Source organism: Lampetra fluviatilis, chromosome 15, assembly GCF_964198595.1.
Source record: "Lampetra fluviatilis chromosome 15, kcLamFluv1.1, whole genome shotgun sequence".
NCBI classification, from domain to species: domain Eukaryota; kingdom Metazoa; phylum Chordata; class Hyperoartia; order Petromyzontiformes; family Petromyzontidae; genus Lampetra; species Lampetra fluviatilis.
Genome location: NC_136289.1, coordinates 2,234,261 through 2,260,307, shown reverse-complemented (window position 1 = coordinate 2,260,307; position 26,047 = coordinate 2,234,261). Strand labels below are relative to the sequence as shown.

The 26,047-nt window shown below is 43.5% G+C and overlaps 1 protein-coding gene across 4 annotated transcripts in view; it reads left to right on the top strand.

Annotated features, from left to right (window-relative positions):
* GLRB (glycine receptor beta) overlaps positions 1–19,459 on the top strand; it is a 227,905-nt gene extending 208,446 nt beyond the window's left edge. For all 4 annotated transcript variants that reach the window (XM_078862959.1, XM_078862958.1, XM_078862962.1 and 1 more), the window contains one exon: positions 12,669–19,459. In XM_078862959.1, the coding sequence (XP_078719085.1) occupies positions 12,669–12,986 (318 nt within the window). In that variant the 3' untranslated portion in view covers positions 12,987–19,459. The remainder of the gene's footprint in view (positions 1–12,668) is intronic.
* The last annotated feature ends 6,588 nt before the right edge of the window (positions 19,460–26,047 follow it).

Here is a 26,047-nt window from a genome sequence, read left to right as displayed (position 1 = left end):
ACGACTTGTTATGATTTTAAAAATCCTTAACATTCATGAGCACATGGCAACATGGAATCCACTATGAAGCAAGCTAGCTTTAGGCTTTTGTGCACGAGTGCCTGAAGTGTTACATTCATTTTTACTGATGTAAAATTGTAACAAAAAAAACGCTTTTTTACAAATTATGCTAATGTGTAGTTGGGCATTTAAGTCAAGATAGAGATGCCACTGCCGTGGGGTAATAATTCGCACAGTGGACTAGGAATCCAGAAGTTTCCGGTTCGATCTTGTGGCACAGCAGTTGAAAAAGTGGGCACGTTTTGTATGTCACCTTGTTTCTGTCCATCAACAGTATCCCGTAATTTTGTAATGGACATCAAAGGGTGCACCACACTAATTATAAATCAACCGGAAGAAGCCCAAAGGAGAAGTTTTCAACCATGGAGACACGAGGCAAATCATGGGTCCGTGCTGGCAGCACGCAAAGGCCGAGAGCCTCGATTTGCAACTTTGTCAGCCACTCCCATGAGTAAAGGGCCACGGAATTGGCCAGGGATCGCAGAAGGAGAAATCGGGAGCGGAATGATGGGAAAATGAAGATGGTTCAGGTTGAGGAGAGAGGTGAAGAGGAGATTGGTGGAAAAGGGCGGCGGATCGACGAGATCTTAGAAAGCTCCAGGCAGGGAGAGGAGATGTGAGGGCGCGTGACGTGAGCACGGGGCTCCTGCGGAAATAACAAAGTGGAAAGGAGAGTGCAGTGCGGTGTTAAAGACTGTTGGTCAATAAAGTACCTATTTTACAAATGGTTACCCCACAGTCATTCAACATGTCTTGTTTGTTGTCAAGTCAATTTCACTTAGTTTACATACGTTTCTAGCACAAATATGTCCCTCAAAGCACCATCACATTAATACTCAAAACATATACCATTTAAAAAATCTAAACAATTATGAAAATATTTATATACACACATACTATATCTACGGTTGTTTAAAATATTAAAAAAACAAAAGCAAGATGTGGAGTAAAGTTTGTGTACACCCACCTCTTCCACGATGTCTGGCCAGTGTGGGAGAGAAGGCCAAATACCCTATTGTGGGACTCCTTAGAGCTCCCTGCAGTTGAGGCTTTTCTGACAGCAGTGGCGTGAGAAAAGACATTACACGGATGCACACCGTTACTTTCACCATCTCGTGAAAGAGATGCGTACTTGACATTCCGACAATTGAGTTTTCAGCCGTTGATTCCCCAGTAGAGCTGCAAGGGTCAGTGATATGGCGTTACATCGTTTTGCACGTGCTGCAGTTTCATAATAACTCTTGTTCGTAGCTGTTCAACAACACCAGAGCACATTATCCCAGACGACTAACAACGTGGGCATTACGAAGGAGACGCATTGTGCTCATATCAGCACACCGAGTTGGCATGGCACAGCAGGCTAAGGGAATGCAGGGGCGTTTTGGGCTATAATCGAACATGCTTTACAAACAAAGCCCCTCGATCAATACCAAACACCTAGGAGTTTGATAGTAAGAGTTCTGGGGATGGACCTTTGCCAGGCATTTAAGTGCTGTGAAAGTTCTGGGAATATCTGAAAGTTAGAATGCAAAAGAGCTTAGTGTACAATAAATAGCCTCGTATGTATATTAAGCGTTGCCTGCACTATGCACCAAAAGGCAATGCAATTTTGTTAACGTAAAAAAATCTTACGACACAATACGTGTATTTTTCTATACTGTTTGTGACTTTGCTAACTTGCTTGATTCTTAAACTAAGCTATTTATTTTTATTTTACCAGGTAAGGCCCACTGAGCTATATAGATCTTTTTCAGAAACGACCTGGCCACAGATGATAGATTAATAAAGTGATTTATCACGTGGAAATTTATAGCAGCCATATACTCTAAACGCATGTTGATTCTAAATGTGGAGGGAGAAACCCGAGGATCCGGAGGAAAATCCATACGACTATGGGGAGAGAGACATGCAAACTTCAAATTTACAGGCGTCAGGATCGGAATCGAACCCACAAACTACCGCATACCAGAGGAGGAAGTTAATATCTCGCCACTGTGACACATTTTATGCCCGCAAAGCGCTTAAGGTTGTCATTAAGATGGCATTTAATTCTGAACTTAGATGGCTTTTAATATTGCTTTACAACAGAGCCCAACTCTTTTTTTAAATTAAATTCCTGCATTGTAGAGTAGATATTTGCTTTAATAAAAAAAAATGTATTTGAATTCATATAGCAGTTATTCTACAAGCAGTTAGATGAAACAATACAACTTATCTCAACATAATTTCTGTTGTCAAGCAATTACGTGATTGTGATTGCCTACAAACATTGTGTGAATAGAAATTAAGACTAGATTTGAAGCTTTCGTGACTGCAGGAAATACTCTTTGGTTCTTTCGGTAAAGTCACATAGAAAGAAAATTAATTAAATTATAATAGAATACGACGTTTCGATTAAAACACAAGCAATCATCATCAGGTAAGAATGAATGAGAAAACAAACATAGTAAACTTATAAATATAATGCAATACAACACAGAGAGTCAGCTAACACAACAGTCAACACCCTACCTGGTTGATTACATTATTCCAAAGATTGCTAAATTTGAGAGAGAGAGAGACAAAATACAGACACGGAGACGCAGATTAGCAAGTTAATGTCATGTCTATGTGTAACACAAGCTGCGGCGATGCCAACTGCGCTGTGAGGCAAGCGCGTCCAGGCAAGAGAACCACCGCAACGGTGGTCGCACCAGTGAGTTCCTTTCCAGCTCAGACCCCGCTTGCTTGCCCATCGCCACGTAAATAACTTCTTGTTGCAACAGCTCTCTCGCTGGTTCAGCAGTTCCACTGCTGTATTATTTTTTCCGCCTGAGGACGACCGCTTGTGTTGTGATCGAAACGTCGTGATATATATGTTTTAATTTTATAATTCCTGCAGTCATGAAAGCTTCAAATTAAGATTATACAGTATATGTTGTCTACAAATTTATGGAAAAGAAAATCTCAATTGGGCTCTCATACTGTTTTAATAAACGTGATTTAACATCTGCAAATCATCTCTTCACTATGCTGAAGTAAATATATATTTAAATATATTAAAAAATTCAGTGACTATCAAGTATCCTGGCAATGGTATCCAAATGATGTAATACATGATTATTTACATGTGCTTTGGCTTTGTCTCTAAGCTCAAGGATTTTGAAGATCATAGGAGTGTGCTAATGTTCCGTGAGGTAATACAAACTACTTTTTGCATCCAGTGGCAGAACACGGGTTGCTTCGGGGGAAAAAAATATGTGCTCATTTTACTGGATAAATAAATAATCACCTCAGAACAAATTCATCACATTGCGCAATTAAGCAATTTAATGCTTATAGAATATCATGCACATATATTTTCACTAAGCTAACAGTTGTGAGTTCAAGGACAAAGATAAAACTCTAAAGTCAAGCTCATAACGAGACGAAATGCAAGCACTCTTCTCCATGGTCACATTAGCTATGTATCTGTGGTTATTTAGTTGGTTCATTGAAAGGTTAATTGAGTCACCAATGCAAGTATCAAAGTATTAATAGCTTGGGGCTGAGCAATTATATCTATGGGACCTTTTTTGCCAGTATCAAAATGATGAAGAAGAAATATTGCAGAAAGGGTAAAGCCTATTGTAATAAAACCCATCCTCACCAGACTTCCATATGTTCCCACAGATAAATAACAGTGTAACAATTTTTATTATTTGCTCCTGGGTAGTAAGTGTTATTTCCTAATTGCTTATGCCTCAAAAGTACAGAAAATGGCTATTATTCCCCAAAAACCTTGCTTTTGTGACCAGGACAGTGATATTTTGAAATGTACCTATTTTAAATTTCGATTTAAAGCTTTCGTGACTGCAGGGATTCATCTTCTTGGTTCTTTCGGTAAAGTCACGTAGAAGGGAAGTAATAAAATAATAAAAATAAAACATAATAAAACAATTCTCACGACGTTTCGGCCACAACGCAAGCAGCCATCCTCAGGCGAAGAATGAAACACTCCAAGCTTGGAGCGTATATTTTCTTCTTCCTTCTAACCCAGCTTAAATATACGCTCCAAGCTTGGAGTGTTTCATTCTTCGCCTGAGGATGGCTGCGTGCGTTGTGGCCGAAACGTCGTGAGAATTGTTTTATTATGTTTTATTTTTATTATTTTATTACTTCCCTTCTACGTGACTTTACCGAAAGAACCAAGAAGATGTACCTATTTTAAATTAGAAAACTGGCGAATTTGTGTCTTTTCGTTCACATAAAGTCAGAAAAAAACAACATATGAATTCAAATTAACATTTATTTATACTAAAGTAAAACAAATATTTCAAAAGACTTAGACACCAAGGCGCACTACCACAGGTGGGACTGGCCACAGCGGACCGAGTTCTCTGTGGGGAGGAACAACGTCAAGTGGCAGCCAATGGTGGACCCCCACCTGAATGTGCTGATGCCACCACTGCACGTCAAATTGGGCCTTATGAAACAATTTATCAGAGCTGTAGATAAGGAGTCGGCAGCCTACAAGTGCCTTCAAGACTTCTTCTCTAAGCTGTCTGAGGCAAAGGTCAAAGCCGGTGTCTTCGTCGGACCACAGATAAAGAAGATCCTGGAGTGCAATGGATTTCCCAAGAAGCTCACTCGTAAGGAGAAAGTGGCTTGGAACAGCTTTGTCGCAGTAGTTCATGGCTTCCTTGGCAATCAAAAGGTCGAAAACTGTGTGGAGCTTTTTGAGAATCTGGTGAAGAACTACGGCACAAAGGGCTGTAGGATGTCCCTCAAAGTCCATATCCTTGATGTTCATCTTGATAAATTCAAGGAGAACATGGGATCATACTCGGAGGAGCAAAGCGAGCGCTTCCACCAGGATATACTGGACTTTGAACGCCTCTACCAAGGACAGTATAACGATAACATGATGGGAGACGACATTTGGGGGCTGATTCGTGAAAGTGACTTACAGGTTAATCGTAAATCTCGAAAAACTATTCACTTATTCTATGGTTCTTTCGGTAAAGTCACGTAGATAGAAGAAAAAATAATAATAAAATAATATTTAAAATAAAGTGACTAAAAAAATAATTAAAAATATCACGACGGTTCGATCGCAACACAAGCGGTTGTCATCAGGAACAGAGAGGTTAGCCTCTGAGGGCAAGCTGTCGTAATTATTTTTACTTTAGTATAAATGCTATTGAAAAGTCGTGATATTTCCATAATTTTTTATTCACTTATTTTTATTATTTTATTTTTTTTGTCTACGTGACTTTTCCGAAAGAACCATAGAATATGAATTCCTGCAGTCACTAAAGTTTTAAGTCAAAACTACTCACTTATAAATATTTTGTAGTCATTTTTGTATTACTTTAGTATAAATACATGTTAATTTTGATTCGTATGTTGTTTTTTTATGACTTATTGTGAACGAAAAGACACACATTCGCCCGTTTTCTCATTGAAAATAGATACATTTATAAATATCACTGTCCTGGTCACAAAAGCAAAGTTTGTGGGGAATAATAGCCATTTTCTATACTTTTTAGGCATAAGCAATTAAGAAATAACACTTACTACCCAGGAACAAAAATCGTGTTACATAGTGTAATCACTTGCAGTGAAAGCAATTTTCGAGTGACAATGAAGGTGTGTCGTGAACTAGTGATTTGAGATGCAAGGCAGAGAGTTCTTCCGGGCAACTGTATTGGAACATTGCATTTCAAGTGGAATCTGTCAAAAATAAATTGCACCATTTCATCAAATCCGATTTCAAGCCACGTATTGTTTTGATCACCTATTGTGAACAGGACGTGATTCACATCCAACGCTAGGGCTTTTGGACAAGAGTCGCCAATCAGAACATGTCAAAAAAAGTTCTGTTATATATCACCTGCATATGAACATATTGGCAGTACACCGGTGGTGCACGGTATATATATAAAAAAGGAAAATTTTCGCAAAATTTTTTCCCCCCGCGATTCACAACCCCAGTCCGAAAATCTTGAGCGGTGGCAGTGGTTCTCGTGATGTCAACGCAGTCGGAAGACGAATGTCAATTGAAATTTTTATTTGTTTTATGCTGCACCTTTGTACCGCCAATATGTTCATAAATTGTTAGCTGCATTGTTGCTGAATCGCATGTAACTAGGTTGCCTTGTGGGCATGCCGACAATGACAGTCGGCCAAAGCTGCCTCCTCATCTGTTCAGAGTGTCACCGGGCTTCAGCTGACGTCACCTTTCACCCGAGAGCAATGGAGGGGCGCAGGATGTTCGTTGAGTTTATTTTGATTTGTTACACGGATGATCCCGTTTAGCCAGCTGCCAGGCTCATTTTACACGGGAGATCCGTGGTGCATGAGCACACCAGCAGCAATAATAGACAAAGGAGGGTGGCACACATCATTAGTAACGCTAAAACTATAAGCTGAACTATGTTTCATTTTTGGCAGGTAAGGCCCACTGAGCTATACAGCTCATTTTCAGAAGCAACTTGGCAACACATAATAGCCTAACGAAATTGTTTTTAACGTGTACATCTATTGAAGCCAAATGTATGTCGAATCGAAATGTGGAGGGAAAATGGTAGAACCCTGAGGAAAATTAATACGACCAGGGTCAGGATTGAATCTATGCCGTCCTGTATACCAGGCAAGATCGTTAACATCTCACCACCATGAGGGTGGCTGCACAAAGGCAGCCACCTTCATGGGTACTTATCCGAAACATCTTTGCTTTGTTCCCTGGCTACACCAGAGCCCTGTAGGCAGGACCGGATTAAGGCATGGGCTTTAGGGGCTGCAGCCCAGGGGCCTCGGAAAGCTGGAGGGCCTCCAGAGATTAAGTGAAAAGTTATTTAATTTGTGAATGCTGAATTTTATATGTTGTTAGCCTTGTAAAAAAATATTGTATTTTTTATTTCACTTTGTTTTCCTTTTGAAAATATTACTGGGGGCCTCACAATACCTGTAGCCCAGGGGCCTACAAAATCTTAATCCGGCCCTGCCTGTAGGATAAGATTTTCTGAAATTCCAGCTCTCACGGCCTACTACGTGCACGATTCACCGTTTACCAATCTTATTTGTTAATTTTAACATGTGCCTTTGCGACCAATATTATCTATAAGAGAGGTTTTTTTGGGTTAGATCGCGTAAATATAAATTTGTTGTTAACCCGCCACCACTCAACACAGCCAATTAATAAGGTTTGTCACATAAACAAAACATGCTAATTCGTTACTATTTCAGCACACCGGTTTGTTGGAGAGTAAACCCACAACATCTACAATAATAATTACATGTTCAAATCGTTTCTTCTCAAATGCAAATTCAAACATTACACAATGGCACTTGACGTGGAGAGTGCTCATTAAAATTAAGATCACTGTCTGAATAATTCAACTTAAGATCTGTATCCTAACTCTTTTGTCACTTGGCACATGTTTACCACTCATAAGGCTCACACAGGATAAGAACACTTTTTTCACATTTTAATGGATAAGAGGACTTGCATTAGGGAAAGCGCGATATGTGGGGTAATGTTCACTTTGTTTTTGTAAATATCCCATGCTTCTGGTCCATATGCCATAGCAGAGCAGGTAACATACACTGATTCAAAACCTTCTTTGGACAGATTAGAGAAATGCAATTGGTAAGATAACTCAATGGAGGTATAATTATAAAAAAAATGTAATTTTGCATTTTTGCCATTTATGTGAATTCTGAAGTGTTACATCAATGCATTCAGCTGGATATATGTATCAATACCCATGACACATTGCAAGTAGTATTGTATTTTATTTGAGGCATATTATTACAAATGCTATACTGATGCAATGCTGTGTGTTGTAGAAAACTTACCATACATTCAATACGCTTATATTTCCCACACCCATATCTGCTGTGCTTCATGGAATACACCATTGTGCACCACAGTGAATTTACCAGTAAAGCCAATGTCTGCACTTCTACATTTCCAAGGTACCTATCTCTACTTGCAGACACAATCCAGGACCAATTGCATGGTTTTTCAACCCAAAACAGTGAAACCGTAATGAGCAAATCATTGCTTATCTGGGTCATTGGGTTAAAAGGCGTAGGGAAAATTTTTCATTCATTTTAGTCCCAGGCAACAATAAACATAACCGCACCTCTCCACACCAGGCCGAGTGTTAATTCGGTGCACTGTCGTTCCATATGCCCGTTTTCCCCCATTATAGATTATGTGGCCACGTGCAAAAAAATATCATGTGGGGCTCAGATCTGCTCCTGTGCCAATGTTGGGATTCTGTTGCATTTGGCAGGTGCTGGTGCTTCCATAGGTTGACTACTGCCGACACATTGAAGGTTCTAGTTCACAACCTTCCCAAAAAATGCTTACACTCTTCAATAGTTTGAATCAATTAATCTAATTGGCAATGGGTGTCCCTTTGGTCGATTCATCCTCAAGTCCGTACCCGTGCTTGCGCAGGCATAGTTGAGGGTTATAAACTCACTAAAGGTTCAACGTTTAATTGTATGGGTTATTGGTGCAAAGTCTGTTAGTAAGCACCTGTCTCCCCATTCTAATTGTTGACACACAGTGCCAAGTACTCATCATAAGCTTGGCCAATCTATTAAAACTATTTAAACTAAACTATTTTTTATTTTAACAGGTAAGGCCCACTGAGCTATTTAGCTATTTTTTAGAAGCCATCAAACCACAAATGATCGCCCAATGAAGTGGCGTATTATGTGAAAATGTATAATAGCCAAATGCTCGTAACGCATGTTTCTACATGTGGAGGGAAAACCGGAGGACCTGGAGAAAAATCCGAGCGGCCACGGGGAGAACATGCAAACTCCAAATATACAGGTGTCAGGTTCGAGATCGAACCCACGATCTCCTGTATACCAGGCGAGGTAGTTAACATCTCGCCACCATGGTGCATCGAAGGGAGGTGACAGGCCACATTCAAATACCAATTGTTGCTGGTGTTTTGCATGATCAGAAATTTAACTTGGGCTGCTTAAATCGCACTTAAACCACTACAACCACAGTTCCCTTTTGAAATAACCCATACAATCATTGTATAATCATAAATATCCCACAAAACCACTTCAACGTTAATTCAGGAATATTATAAATGGTTATGGATGCATATGTCGAACACCAATCAATAAAGCATGGATTAATATATTGTTCATGTTTATGTATACAGTATGCATACTGGAATTTTCCCCTTTTATGATACAATTCATCCTGAGTTCAATACAACATAAATCATTGTCATTGTTTACGTTGGCGAACCCCACTGAAAATGCCTGGTTTGAACTCTTGAAGTCATACTAACTCTGGCCCCAACTGATATTGTGATGTGTATTGAGTGGAACTTTTACAGATATATCATTCACAACGCATGTTTTTTTTCTATAATCGCCACCCATTTTCCCCGACCTTTCCTATAAACACCCTGTTCCGTGTAATATTGATTTGTCTTCTTCATTCTTCAAAAACATATTTCAGTGAGGCATGGATATTTTTATTTGGGTCTAGGTTCGAATCTGGGCAACTGCTCTCTTCAAGGTGCAACAGATAAGCGTTCATACATTTCTTGAATTGAGCGAGGTTATTATAATTATTGTGGAAAAGGAGGCAATCGGAAAGGATTCCAAACTGGAGGACTGTGAGAAAATGAATAAGAATTAGAAGTGCTGTGACCTCCAGTGCGGTGGATGAGCACAGTGTGGGATTTATCGTGCTCGCTTTGGCAAGTGCTCACTTACAGTGCTAACCCCTACGCTTTGAGCAATCAGCTGCACCACTCAGTTAAATGAAACTCAATGTATAATCATACATACATATGCGGGGGAAGGACAACAAACTAATCATGTAGGTATGTATTTGCAACCGGTTGTGAGCAATTGCACAAGCGGTTGCTTACAGCAGAGATAGACTTTACTTTTCCAGCGGGCATCTACTCAGCAATTTGTTGTGAAAATAAAAGCAGGATGCTCGGTGACACGGGTTGTCTTTGCCTGCACGTTTTTGAACGATGATTGGTTGTTTAAATCCCGCCTACACCATTTAAATTTCGATTTAAAGCTTTCGTGACTGCAGGGATTCATCTTCTTGGTTCTTTCGGTAAAGTCACGTAGAAGGGAAGTAATAAAATAATAAAAATAAAACATAATAAAATAAAATAATTCTCACGACGTTTCGGCTACAACGCAAGCAGCCGTCTTCAGGTGAAGAATGAGACACTGCCAAGCTAGGAGCTTATATATAAGCTGGGTTGGAGGTGGAAGAAGAGCGCCTTAACATAAAGAATGTGCATATCAAGAGGAATTTAGCATATTCATGGGAAATGCGTAGGAGGTGGGCGGGGGGGTTTCAAAGTCATATTATGCCCATGCATTATGCAGGATCAGCAGCACCAAAGGGAGGGTGCAGGGAGTAGCATTAACAAAGTAAAGGAATGTTAATAGTATGTAGCTGCAGTTACTAAACAACCACGTAGAAAACTAAAGTATAAACTACATAAAAAACTAAAGTATAAACTGCATAGCATCATCAGTATACTTACTATACTCTACAATAAGCTGAGTTACTAACAGCAAGTAATAAATTACAATTCTACGTCGTAAAAATTATATAATATGCTTCCATCTAAACGTTATTCTCTTACATCACGCGAGCATACACCGTACTATATACTGCCATAGACAAACCCAACATTAAATTATATACTGTATTGCTATAAACCATCGTTGAGTAGTTCTTGGATTTTGTTGTTGTATTCTGTTTTGTCCATGATGACAGTGGCATTGCCTTTGTCGGCTGAGGGGATGACAATGTCATCCCTCTTTTTTAATTGAGCTAATTCAAAACGCTCATCTTTGCTGATGTTGCTAGCTGGCATCTTAGCGCTAAGCCATCACTCCAACCATCAAGAAGGATCCTGTTGAGGAGCCTTTCAAGACCATCACCTTACCCTACATTGCTGGGGTCACAAAAAGATCTCCAAAATCCTGATTAAACACAAGATCCAGGTCCGATTCAACACAGTACATAAAATCCGTGATCTGGTCCCGTCTGTAAAAGATGTGGTTCCAGACATACAGTACCCTGGCGTCTACAAACTAAGTTGCCTCTGTGGTAGCAGTTACATTGGGGAAACCAAACGACATGTCTCGGACCGCATCCGTGAACATAAAGCAGACCTGAAACACGGTAGGACAAACACCTCAGCCGTGGCAGATCACTGTTACAACTCAGTGGGCTCACATGACATTGACTTCTCCAAGACAGAGGTTCTCTGCAAGCCATCTGGCTATCATGACAGATTCGTTCATGAGGCGATCGACATATACAAACACAGAGACAATTTCAACCGAGAAGATGGATTCTGGCTTAGCAATCATTGGAAGGACGTAATAAACCATTTCGATACACATTAGGGTGGGTAGAATAATACATAGTGTTATATTAAAATGTATAAGGTGGTTTATAGCAATACAGTATATAATTTAATGTTGGGTTTGTCTATGGCAGTATATAGTACGGTGTATGCTCGCGTGATGTAAGAGAATAAAGTTTAGATGGAAGCATATTATATAATTTTTACGATGTAGAATTGTAATGTATTACTTGCTGTTAGTAACTCAGCTTATTGTAGAGTATAGTAAGTATACTGATGATGCTATGCAGTTTATACTTTAGTTTTTTATGTAGTTTATACTTTAGTTTTCTACGTGGTTGTTTAGTAACTGCAGCTACATACTATTAACATTCCTTTCCTTTGTTAATGCTACTCCCTGCACCCTCCCTTTGGTGCTGCTGATCCTGCATAATGTATGGGCATAATATGACTTTGAAACCCCCCCTCCCACCTCCTACGCATTTCCCATGAATATGCAAAATTCCTCTTGATATGCACATTCTTTTTGTTAAGGCGCTCTTCTTCCACCACCAACCCAGCTTATATATAAGCTCCTAGCTTGGCAGTGTCTCATTCTTCACCTGAAGACGGCTGCTTGCGTTGTAGCCGAAACGTCGTGAGAATTATTTTATTTTATTATGTTTTATTTGTATTATTTTATTACTTCCCTTCTACGTGACTTTACCGAAAGAACCAAGAAGATACACCCTTTAAGTTTGAAAATATTACACAGTAAGGTGAATACATTGCAAACCATAATTGCATGGTATTTTTTAACAATGAATCTGTGACCGGACTGAGCCTGCAAACGTTATACCCCTGGCAAACTTGGTTTAACCTGAGGTGCCACGGTGGCAATATGCTAACTACCTTGCCTGGTATACAGGAGGTTGTGGGTTTGATCCTGATCCTGACCCTGACGCCTATATATTTGGAGTGTGCATGTTTTCCCCTGGTCGTGTGGATTTTTATCCGGTTCCTCCAGTTTTTCTCTCCACATTTATAAACATGCGTTTAGAGTATTTGGCTGCTATACATTTCCACATGATCAACCACTTCGATGGCCTATCATTTGTGGCCAGGTTGCTTCAGATAAAGAGCTATATAGCTCAGTGGGCTTCAGCTGGTAGAATACAACAAAAATCATAGTTAACTCCTCGCTCAGAAGTGGACAAAGCAGCTGTGCTGGTAATGAGGTTGAAATTCCGCTTGTGCGCGCGCGAGCAGGGAGGAGACTCGCGGTGCAAGCGCGTGTGCCAGTCTCGCTCGGACCTGCGCATGGGCGACTTCAGCATCGTGGGCAGCTTGCCGCAGGACTTCGACCTCACCAACTACGACTGCTACGGCAAGCCAGTGGAGGGGCTGGCCACGCGGCCCAACGGCAGCATGCGTGGCGGCGGTAGCGGCGGCAAGAACGCCAAAAAGCCTCCGCCACCCAAGGCGGTTATCCCGATGGAGGCCAAGCGCGTGGACCATTACGCCCGCGCTCTTTTCCCCTTCTGCTTTTTCTTCTTCAACATAATCTACTGGTCCGTGTACCTTTGATGGTGGGCCAGCTCGGGTGTACGTTGGTTTTTTAAGGGTTTTATTTTTTAGATGAGGTGGATGTGAAGGAAGGCAAAGGCAAATCCTTTCACCTAACGTCCCACCGTTATTGCCAGTCCCTTAAAAGTACTGTGACGGTAAATAATGGGGCTGAGATGGAGTCGCAACATTTGGTGTTTGTGTGAAACAGCTCTGTTAACCTTGCCTCCACCAATGAGATGATTGTACAGGAACATTGGGGATCTTTAAAAAAAAAAATGACCGTAGCAACATTGACTCATTCTTAAATTACTCATGACTAATTCTGCAGGGTTTTTACGAATACAAAATGACAGAAAAATGCATTTTATACTTGCACACATCTGTAAAACAGTATATTTATATAATACACACACACGCATATTGCATACAATCCATATGAGGTATATATACGTGTATACAACACAAAGTATATATTAACTTACATATATATGTGATTGTATGCAACACACTGAAGTATTTCTCCAAAGGTGAAAGGGTTGTGGCTTTGTTTCCCTTCAATGACATACCAGATTAGGCGTACACCTCCGCACAAAGATGGACGAGACTCGCACTCGAGGAGCAGAATTGAGTTACCAGCTATCGTCATAAAACATCAGGGCTAATTTAATGACACCAGACTACACGTCAGCTTAACAAGAAGCTCCCATGGCAATTGCATAAGGAATTTGACAGAAAACAACATAAAAACAAATATAAGCAGAATCAAACTCTTTCTGATTGTTTCTTATGTATACCACAGCCTCTCATTATTCGAATCAGTCAGAGGTAACAAGCCCCATGGAGACTTATAGATGCACACTCGTTGTTTACATGGTAAAGCAAGCCATGTCAAGTTTATAAAATATATTTATATATTATGACCAATATTCTTGGGTCTTTCGGTAAAGTCACGTAGATTTTTTTTTTTAAAACGACGTTTCGATCGCAACACAAGCAATCGTCATCAGGAGAAAGAAAAAAATAGCGGGAAAGCTGCTGAGGCAGGATGTTTTGAACCTATTGACGTGACTTTACCGAAAGACCCAAGAATATGAATTCCTACAGTCACGAAAGCTTTAAGTCAAAATATTATGACCAAGTTGAGAAAAAAGCAGTTCGGTTTTTGGATATAACCTATTTTCAGTCAATTACATTTACATCACTCAAATCTGGGTTACAGCGATGTTGTGAGAGTAACCCAACATTTGAAGGATGCACAGTGACAAGGGGAAATTATTTTGTTTCAGTGTCTTAATCAGTGTTGATATAAAAGTCACCCGTTTACAGTGAGTTTTCGTTAAAAAGCACAAGAGCCAAGCTCGGTTGTCTAGTATACTCGCCACATGACACTGCATGCCGACTTCCGATGATTGCAGTCACAGTGCATGCAGTGCGAATGCTACAAAATAACACAAGGTCATTGCCTTTAACCGCAGACACGACCATCTCGCTATGCGGCCACACTGGCTGGTGACCACGTTCGTCAAGCGGGGATAGTTGACCCCCACCCCCTCAGTAACAGACCAGCTTCACTGATTTTGCTGGGGGGTAATTGGCAAAGCATTGTAGCAAAGTTTTGCGGCCATGAGGTCGAATTCACGGATGGAATTGCGCCCGCTCGAAGCAAAACACCAATCAATCCATTGAGATGATGGTACGTAAGCTGTGCTCCACTATAAACCGAACCAATGATCAAACCGCAGGTATCTATATAAATGTATAGATGATTTCCAGTGCCCTTTCTATTATCGATATGCTTTAAGTTATGAGAAGTTTAAAGGGTAGGTGCATTAGATTTAGTTGTGATGTATCCCCTTTTTTACCAGCTGAGTTGAGGTTTCATCAGTTGGCGATGTCAGTTTTGTTCACCTCGAAGCTGCTGTATTAGTTTTTTCAGATGGATCTCACCATTTGTGAAACCTCTGTTATCATTGTGCGAGTAGGATAGCAGGCCAGTACTGTGCTGATGACCCCTAATGAGGTAGAACCAGCATACTTTTTTTCTTCCAATGTCTCAAATATTCAATTTAATATATATATACTTTGAATGTTTTAGGCTGGTGGCTAAAGTTGTGGTACATATACGGTGTAGAGTATATGCGATTTTGATGACACTTGCATGCTATCGTGGCCACAATTTTAGCTCCGCATTGTTTATTTCACCATCTTTGTCACCGGGCCTGCTCATGTAATTGCTGGCTTAGGGAGTTCTTCTCCCTCGATAAATTGTAGGGGTGGGGGGGGGATTGTTGTTCCTCAGAATCTTGCCAATTGGACAATGGCTCAAACATCACCGCCGTGGGTGGGTGACCTTTAGGTCGAAGAGCAGGTGGACGGTGGCTGTTGGGCACTCGCGTGCTGCCTGTAAGGAACCCTTTCCAGTGGTGTTCACTCCGTAGAACAGTCAAGAGCGACTCGTGACAAGGACATCGCAATAGGAATTATTAAATGTGCGTTACAGGGAAATGGGCATGCTCAGCAATTTGATATAAGCCATTTAATTCTTACTATAACCCATTCACTTGCTGGTATATGTACAGTAATTAAAGAATTTATATTCAAAATACGATTATTTCTATAAAATATTGCAACAACCCATAAATCAGACATACTGTATAGTCCTCCATTTCTGCTTTCATTGCTTAATTTTTAATCAAATTAGAGTAGATTGTGTTTGTAAATGCATTTCTGGAAAGTATTGCTGATATTTTTAATTTGACAATCACATTAAATTACACTTGTCAAATGAATACTAATAATAACAACAGTCCTGGCTAGGTGAACGAATGTAATATATTAGATGATGTTTATCATATTCAGATTATTAGATAATCTAGATGAGTAAGACGCGCCCTAAACTCGCTCCCAGTGTTCATGATGAAGTTGTACAAATATGGTCATACACACATACCGACTGGATTGTAAGACTTATGCCAACTGTTGCTTTACAATACTGGGACAAGAGTGCAACTTAATAATCCAGAAAATATGGTGACTAATGTCTTGGAAGCTCGTATCAGTAATAAGAATGTGTGCCAATTGTTGAGGCAGGTAATGAACTGCTATATCTTTATGCAGAAAAGACTTGTTAAATGGTTACATTCAGCTAACAGGAAATTACAGGAAATTGATATCGATGTTTTTGCAGGAGCTCTGTTGAATGGAACATACGAAAACGGGCGGGCATATGAGAACTTAAACTATGAGCTAGAGTTGTGCATTTTAACGTGTGATTAACCGCACACTGCGAGCGTACACCACAACTACATTTAACACCTTTCACACCGTTTCCCACAACCACAAACTATGGTGAGTAGCAAAGCCCTCTTCCAGGCACTTAGCTTGGACAGCCCACTCAGACGAATGCTACTCCTGTGTATTTACTTTGTGCAATGAGTAAAGCGACGAAAGTCAGGTCTGAGATATATTTGTTTGCATCAACACCGCATACTATTTCTCCACACAATCAGCACAAATGTATTTTGGTTGGTCCTTGAGCTATGGCTGCTTTCACAGCCACTTCACTGGCAAACCACCTTTCATGTCCCACTTGGGCCCTGCTGGCGTAATACTATCAAGATCCACGCCATGCAGAGATTCTCTCGGATTTCCAAACACGTGGGAGTTCAAAGGGGCTACATTTGGGATGTATGCTGGATGCGTCAGATTATCCCATCCAAGCTTTCCTAACAATTTCAGCGTTGCACGTGCAGAGTGTGAGCACTCAAAGTTCATGCTGACATATCGCTTCCCTTTTCCGAGAGTCCACAGTGTTTTTAAAGAATGTCGGACTTCTTTATGTCTACAGGTTACAAGGTGAAGCACTGGTGACTTAATTTGCTGCCAAGTAACTGTTATCAGACACTTCATGGCCCCCCAAAAAATTGCATTTGTATATTAAATCCTACTCTGGGCGCCATGGTAGCAAGATGTTAACTACCTCACCCGGTATATAGGAGGCCGTGGGTTCAATTTGGATCCTGAAACCTGTATATTTGGAGTTTGCATTTTCTTCCCGTGGTTGGATTTTTCTCCGGGTCCTCCTGTTTTCCTCCACATTTATAAACGTGCGTTTAGAGTATTTAGCTGCTATAAATTTCTACCTAATATGCCACTTCGTTGAGCTATAATTTGTGGTCAGTTCGCTTCTGAAAAAAAGCTATATATCTCAGTGGGCTTTACCTGGTATAGCTCAATGAAGTGGCTTATCACGTGGACATTTATAGCGGCCATATAGTCAAAACCCATGTTCTATGGTTCTTTCGGTAAAGTCAAGTAGATAGAAAAAAATAAAACCCATATTTCTAAATGTGGAGGGGAAAATCCGCTCGACCACGGGGAGAACGTGCAAACTCCAAATATGCAGGCTTCAGGGTCGGGCTCAAACCCACGATCTCCTGTATAGCAGGCGAAGTAGTTAACATCTCTCCACTGTGGCACTCTATGCTCGTCGTGATCGTAAATGTGTCCATGATTTATATATTCACAACTATATTGTAGCTTCATACTTTGATAACTTCAAATTGTCTCAAAGGATAATATGTGAATAATAGCTAACTGTTCTTCTTATGTGCAGTTATAGAAGAGCAAGACTCCATATTTTATTGTGTGATAATGTGTGCATTTCGGTGAACGTTTCTGGAAAGAGAAAACATTGAGTACAAGGGCCACGTCCCATTAATTAAACAATGTTTTACTGATATTGCACTGGCATCGGATACATCACTATGAAACTTGTTGTATTACAACCCTCACATTGAAGCCATACACACATACTCTACAATGACAAATTATTTCCCAGGTGTAGCCCTGTAGACTGCTACAAAGACCAAGATCACCCATTTGACCACAATGTTGGGCAGTTGATACGAGAAAGTTCCCATAAAAATTGGCATGACACATATACTGTTGGTTTACACACGTCGCCATATATATTTCAGATTAAGCTTACCTATGGGAGCCCCTGTACATGTTTATATACCACTCGCTAATATGTACAACCAACTATTAAACCTACATCTTGAGAGTCATGGCTCTTTATATAAACAACAGCATCCCTCTCTCTTAAACACAGAGCACGTTGCCTTCTAAAGTGTGGGGCAAGCGATTTGGTGAGCACCTTGTTTGTATGTTGAACTTCTTTCGCACCGTACGTAGCCAACCGTGCTAATCGTAGGTGTCGGGGAAGGACGACAAAGGCTTAAGGTTGGCATTGCAGGCATGCAGAGTTCCATGGCCGGCTCCATTTCTCTGCAGTGCTGACGTTTACAGACCGGCAATAGGCACTCACTTGAGGCAGAGTTGACCTGGTGAAGACGGAGCCCATGTTACCTGATAAATGAGATGCCAACGTTGTTATACATAGTTCTAGCCGAAACTGCCTTCACTCACATACATACATATGTATACAAGGCACAGATAAACATTTGCATCGTAATAATATGTTACGAAAAAGGTAAACAGCCCACAGGTATTGGTAACGCTGAAATGTCTGTTCTGTTAGGCCAAAAGCAGCCTGAATGCAGAGTTGTAAAACATTTCACAGCAGAAGGCAGGCACTACTTCTCACAGAGGTGGGTTGCTTTTGGGATATGCCCACTTCTACTGCAAATGTTTAACTTCTATTGTAAAATGTATTGTGTGTGATAAACCGTAGCACAGACCTTTAAAGTGTTGCTGTGCGATGGACTGCAGCGTGTATCCTCGATTGCCAACACGGTTGTTGGGACAAACACCGTCTGCCAATAAACCACTTGATATACAGCTGCAGCTCATTAAGGGTGTCTATTAGCGTTGGGGAACCCATAATTTGTACAGCATTGACCCATAGACGGTGATTACAGTAAATATTAAAGTATTAAATTGCAATTAGTATGCATGCCACAGTCGTATTTTTCAAGTGTGAGTTTAGATGTAATATGAACACACTTGTAAAATTCATCCAGTGTATGAACCGGTGTATGTGTGCTCAGCTAAGCAGCTCGATGACGCTTCGATTCAGCTTTAGGGAATTCGGCACAGCGATTGATTGCAACGAGTAGAATTATCTTTGGATGTGGCAACAAATATCTAACGGAAGTGACAACAAACAAAATCACAGCGACGACTGGCAGATTGTGGCAGGGCTTTAATTTCTCATGGAATCTATTCCTGGGCCACACCCCTCAAGCCCTCCTCCCCAAAGCCTGGCCCGCTCCCCTCCCCTCTACCATTCAAAAGCAGGCGAGGGAGCGGGCAGTCATATATTCAGAGCTTAGCCCCGGACAGCTCCCACTGAAATAAAGCCCTGTGATTTGCAGTTGACGAGGTTAGATTTCTTACGGTTCACTTTTTGCATTGTTGCAAATGCCGTGTTTTATTTGACTATCCGTGTGTGTATGTATGCTGAAATCTTATTTGCAGCAATTGCTCAGCCAACTTGTTTGCAAGTTAAATTAAAACATGACGTTAAAATGCAACAGTGTTTGTTATGTATAATCTGATCGATTGTAACACGATTGAATGGATACAAAATCATGAAACACTCATCACACTACAATTAGTTGACATCAGTTTAGCAATTCTAAGTGAATACGATTGTTTGTACTTTAAAATGTTCGAATTATAAATCGCTTCCCTTGAAGAGGTCACATAATTGGGTTGCCGCTCAAATTTAGTTCGACATTTCGTTCTTGTAAACTTTCAAATTAACATTTACGTGACTTTACCGAAAGAACCAAGCATATGCATTCCGGCAGCCACGAAAGTTTTAAGTCTAAAATTAATATTTTTATTCACACAAAGTTGGGTTTTCACAAAGAGACTTTGTGTAGTAACATTCTGCCCTCTGGTTGGCTGCTCGGCGTGTGCGACGGGGATCATTAACATAATTTTTATACTTATCACCATCGCACAGGCTGGCTGGCCGCTTGCTGAGCGTTACCTCACGTGTTAATGACTTGTAAACGTGATGATGCAAACTTGTAATAATAAAATAAAGGCGAGACACCAAATCCGTGCAATAATTAATAATCATGGGCTGAAAATGCAACATTATTTGCAACTCTCCGCCGGAACGCGTTATGGCCAATCCCTGCCTTACGAACGGGTTCCGTTCCTAAGGCTCATTAATTAGTAGAACTGATCGTAAGTCGACACCCTGATTGGACGAAAAGCCCCATTTACGACAACACGGAGATAACAAATTCCGTGAAGAAAAAAATATGTTTAAAGACAACTTGAAAAAAGAACCGCCGAACTATTAGGTTTGGCGGGGCGATCCTCCGCCAGCTCCAATGAGTCCTCACGTCACCGCTGGTAGTGTGTGTGTATGTATGTGTCCTGGCAAGGATTATTCAACATCGCCTTGCTAGGCACACTGAGGAGAGGCTTGCGGAGCCCCAATGCGGTTTCAGGAAAGGGCGGTCCTGCACAGATGCCATATTTTCTGTCCGTATGCTACAGCAGAGGTGTAGGGAATTCCAACAAGACCTACATCTCTGCTTTATTGACCTGGTCAAGCCCTATGATACCATCAGTAGGCCTGGGCTCTGGGTTGTTCCTCGTGCTTTCAGAGTCCCTGGCCCTCTGCTCACGATCATTAAGGACCTTCATGATGGTGGGCGGGCCCGGGTAAAACTACGTGACCGGGAGTCAGAGCCTTTCCCTGTACACCTTGGGGTGCGACAGGGATGTCCTCTGGCTCCCACATTATTTCCCTATTGGTCAACCACGTTATGTATGCTGATGATTTGGTAATAGCTGCTCATTCAGAAGAGGAGTTGGAGATGCTGCTGCTGAGACTGGAGCATGCCACTAAGAGGTGGGGACTTACCATCAGCCCCACCAAAACTAAGCACCTGCCTGGGTATTTTGTACCATCGGAGACTCCACCCCCACAACTCCCAATCGGTGATGGGGTAGTAGTGGAGAGAGTGGAGAGTTTCCCATACCTGGGCAGTGTGCTTATGACCGGCTCCAGTTTAACAGCAGAGGTCTCACTCCGAATCAGTCGAGCGGCAATATCTTTTCATCGGTTGCGTAACGCTGTGTGGAAGCTACCTGGTCTGTCGCTCCGCACAAAGCTTCAGGTCTTCTCGGCCACAGTCATTCCCTCCCTTCTCTATGCTTGCGAAACGTGGACCCCCCTAATGGAGCATCTTCGCCAGTTGGAAACATTTAGGCTGGCCTGCCTACGATCCATCCTGGGTTTAACCAGGCTGGATTGTGTGAGGAGCTCACATATCTTTGAAAGATCTGGGCAAAGTCCCATCAGTGAGCTCCTCCGGCAGGCAAGGCTGCCTTGGCTGGGTCATGTAGCCCGCATGCCCAGCCACCGCATGCCTAAACAGTTTTTGTTCGGCCGGATCGAGGGGTCTAAACGGGCGCGGCACGGGCTAGAGAAGAGATGGAGTGATGTGGTACAGGAGGACGTGGAGCTGAGTGGACTTGCCGATGACTGGTACCAGCGGTGTCAAGATCGGCTTCTGTGGAGGAGGCTCGTGAAGGACGCTACTGGGCAGTTGGAGGCAGTCGCCCTCCAACAACAACGGAGGGCGGAGGAGCGATGCTCACAACAACGAGCGGAGCGCCGGGTGGCTAAAGCACAGCAAGTTGGTACAGTAGGGGGCACAGGTGGTGCATCAGCCAGTCATCTCGGTCATCTCGGTCAGTCAACCCGTGGCACCTGGGTCTGCCCCGTGACCTCCTGCCGGCGGGCGTTCGACAATTCACGTGGCCTCAAGGTGCACATGGCCTGGCACAAGCGTCGTGGTGACGTCACCGCCACTTAGTGGCGAATGGCGGTTGTTGTTGTATGTATGTATGTGTGTCAAAAACAACCCCCTACCTCCTCGTGGTGCCAGACGGCAACGTTGTGGTGGGCAATGCCATGGGGGGAGTACCAAATTAGATTGGCAATTCCCCTCATGGCGCTTGTAACCACCAGAGTGGCCAAATGGGGGCTCTGAACAGGTGCGAGTGGCTGGTAACCCCTCTACCTTCAATGAATTACCATCAAACCAAGATTTTAAAATCTAATTAATAAGCTTGTGCCGGAGGCCCCGGGGTGACAGGCATCTATGATGTCTCCTGGCCAAACCCCATTTGGCAGAGACAGGAGACTGAATCCTTACCCCCCGGGCTACTGCAGAAACAACAAAAAGACACTACAGATGGCCACGTGGAATGTTTGATGCTCACTGCGGAGGAGAGGCTGCCACTACTCTGTCGGGAGCTGGACTGGTACCGCCTGGATATCTGTGTTATTCAGGAGGTCCGGTGGACCGGCTCTGGCTCCTGCCACCATGAGGGGTGGACAGTACTCTACTCGGGGCAGGAGAATGCCAAACACCAGGGAGTGGCTCTTCTTCTGAACAAAATAATGAAGGTGGCGTGGGAGCGTGGCGGTAAGGTGTGGGAAGCTGTAAGCCCCAGGCTATTTTGGGCTCACCTTCACATCAATCAGAGGTGAGGAGTGGTGGTCGTGGTTACTTATGCCCCCAGCGAAGACGAACATCCGTGGAGGGATGCAGGCAAGGCCGATGAGTCAGATGCCTTCTATGACCTCCTGTCACAGGTGCTAGCTAAAGTGGCCCCTTGGGATAGAATCATCTTGTTTGGTGACTTCAATGCCCGAGTTGGTCATGATGCTAGCATCTGGTCTGGAATGATAGGAAGGCATGGGCCAGATCAGCTCAATAAAAACGGTAGGAGGCTGCTAGATTTTTGTGCAGCCCATGGGCTTGTAATTACCAACACGCTGTTCCGGCTTCTGCGCATCCACATAATATCATGGATGCATGCCGGGTCCAAGCAAGAACATCTGCTGTACATAGTGATGAAACAGCGAATTCGGGCCTATGGCCTTGACACCAGGACCTACCGTGGAGCTGATCTGCCGACTGACCATCGACTTGTCATCACCGGTGGTGGGTATACACCCAGGACCCCATTCAAACCCATAGTCGCATGGTCTCAGCTAGCTGATGAAAGTTGCAAGTGAGAATTTAAACATCGCTTGTTGCTGGGGTTGGCATCGTCCCCCACTCCTCCAGATGTCGAGGGGAACTGGGCGAGGTTTAGGACTGTGGCTAATGCAGCTGCAATTGCTGCTTTGGGTACACGGTCCAGACGTCCTTAGAGACCCTGGCTGACAGAGGAGGTGTTCATGCTGGCTGAGAAAACACGACAGGCCCCCTCTCATCGTCTACAGCATCCTACGTCAGAGAATGAGAAGGCTTACCGCAGCCTTCGCTCGCAGGTTCGGAGAGCCGTGAGGTGCTGCAAGGATGGTTGGTGGTCGCGGGTTGCTGAGGAGATGGAGTCTCCTTCAATGGCCCATGATCACAAATCGCTCTTTAATTCCATCAAAATAGGAACCTGCAGCACCACACCTATTACCATCATTAGGGGAAAGAACGGTGATCCAAACTTCGACCCCCAGGAACAGGTTTGCAGATTTGCTGAGCATTTCTGTGAGGTCCTGGGGGAGGGGAAAAACCTCAGCCTGGAAACCAATGTGGAACATAGTGGGGATGAACCTGCTGAGGCTGCGGTGCCTCAAATATTGGAAGAAGAAGTCACCCCCTGTGAGTGGCTGGCTGAGGTGCCATCTGTTGAGGAAGTACTGAAGGTGACCCAGAGCCTGAGACCAGGAAAGGCACCGGGCAGAGATGATCTCCCAAGCGAAATGCTAAGGGAGGGTGGCGTTTGTGCACAGACTGCCCCACATAACATCATAACAACAGTCTGGACCACTGGACAGGTTCCGCAGGATTGGAAGGATGCCCTGGTGGTCCGCCTCTTTAAGAAATAGGACCGCACAGTCTGTCACAACTACAGGAGCATCTCACTCTTCAGTGTGTCGGGAAAGGTCCTGGCAAGGATTATTCAACATTGCTTTGACGGGCACGCTGATGAGAGGCTTGCAGAGCCTCAATGTGGTTTTAGGAAAGGGCGGTCCTGCACAGATGCCATATTTTCTGTCTGTTTGCTAGAGCAGAGGTTAGTGAATTCCAACAAGACCTACATCTCTGCGTTATTGACCTGGTCAAGGCCAATGATACCATCAATAGACCTGGGCTCTGGATTGTTCTTCATGCTTTCGGAGTCCCTGACCCGCTGCTCAAAATCATTAAGGACCTTCATGATGGTGACCAGGCCCGGATAAAACTACGTAGCCCGGAGTCGGAGCCATTCCCTGTTCACTTTGGGGTGCGACAGGGATGTCCTCTGGCTCCCACATTATTTAACATCTATTTCGACCACGTAGTTCATGAAGCCTTCAATAGCTGTACTGGAGGAATTTCCATCTGGTACAGATACAATGGGAGGCTGATCGATGCCCGGGTGCAGTCAAGGGATGGCTCCCTATTGGTCAACCATGTCATGTATGCCGATGATCTGGTAATTGCTGCTTACTCAGAGGAGGAGTTGGATCCGCTGCTGCTGAACCTGGAGCTTGCCACGAAGAGGTGGGGACTTACCATCAGCCCCACCAAAACTAAGCACCTGCCTGGGTATGTTCTACCATCGGACACTCCACCCCCACAACTCCCAATTGGTGATGGGGCAGTTGTGGAGAGAGTGGAGAGTTTCCCATACCTATGTAGTGTAGTGAGTTCTGGAGACGTCGGAGACTCATCTTGGAGGCAACACTTTTATTCACAATACATGGCAATACAGCCCCGGCTCACTCAGGGCAACGGCCCTTCTATACCCACTGCTTAGGGAGGTATCGCCTCCGGGCTAACGTGCCCTAACAAGGGACCACTACTCTGGGTCCTCCGGCTACGGGTGCCTAGGGGAAGGCTACTCTAACCAGACTTAGCCAGGGTGCGGGTTCCGACCACTGGCCCACTCGGACCCGGCCCTCACAAGGACGTCGAGCCGGGGTTCCCAAGGTTTCACCACTCAGCCACACATAGTTCCTGAACAACTTTTGTTCGGCCGGATATAGGGGGCTAAATGGGCGCGGAACGGGCTCGAGAAGAGATGGAGTGATGTGGTACAGGAGGATGTGGAGCTGAGTGGACTTGCTGATGACTGGTACCAGCGGCGTCAAGATCGGCCTCTGTGGAGGAGGTACGTGAAGGATGCTACTGGGCAGTTGGAGGCAGTCTCTATCCAACAAAAACGTAGGGGGCAGGAGCGACACTCACAACAACGAGCGGAGCGCCGGGGGACTAAACCACAGCAAGTTGGCACAGTAGGGGACACAGGTGGTGCATCAGCCAGTCATCTCAGTCAGTCGACCCGTGGCACCTGGGTCTGCTCCGTGACCTCCTGCCAGCGGGCGTTCGACACTTCTCATGGCGTCAACGTGCACATAGCCTGGCACAAGTATCGTGGTGATGTCACCGCCACTTAGTGACGAATGGCGGTTGTTGTTGTGTGTGCATATAATGGGCAGCGGTAGTGTAGCGATTAGCATGCTGCGCTCCACCCGGCGACCCGAGTTCGGTTCCCTCTCACGGCCAACACCAGTGACGATTACTTGAACCGGTCCTGGGCCTCCCCTAGGTCGACTCAGCCTCTAATGAGTACCCGGTGCGGTGTGTAAACATCGCCACTGGAGACACAAAGACGGCCGGGCGTGGTGTTGATCACCCAATTCCCTCATGTGCCGTGCCGGCCTTTATAGGTGCACATGCCTCTCCAGTCTGTTAAGGATACACAGGGGGTTCTTTGTGTGTGCGTGTGAAATATCATTTACTGATAAGTGGCGCTCTGCTCATCATACAATCCTCGCCGAAGTTCCGCGGGTTCTTGCTAGTTTTAATAGTAATCCTTCAGCAGTCCCCTGCAATTTGTACTGCAAACTTAAATTGCTGTTCATAATAAACAGCGCCCTTTGATTATGGCATGTAAGTGTAGGACAAATAATGGGGACGAAGCTTCTGTCAATGGTGACGAGGAAAGTGCCCTGTGCTGCGATGATTCGTTCCCATTGTTTCACACTTGAGTGCATCACCACCACCACAGTGTTTAGGGGCACCATGGTGGCCACGTTAACTCCCTTACCTGGACATGCAGGAGGACGTAGGTTCGATCCAAACCCT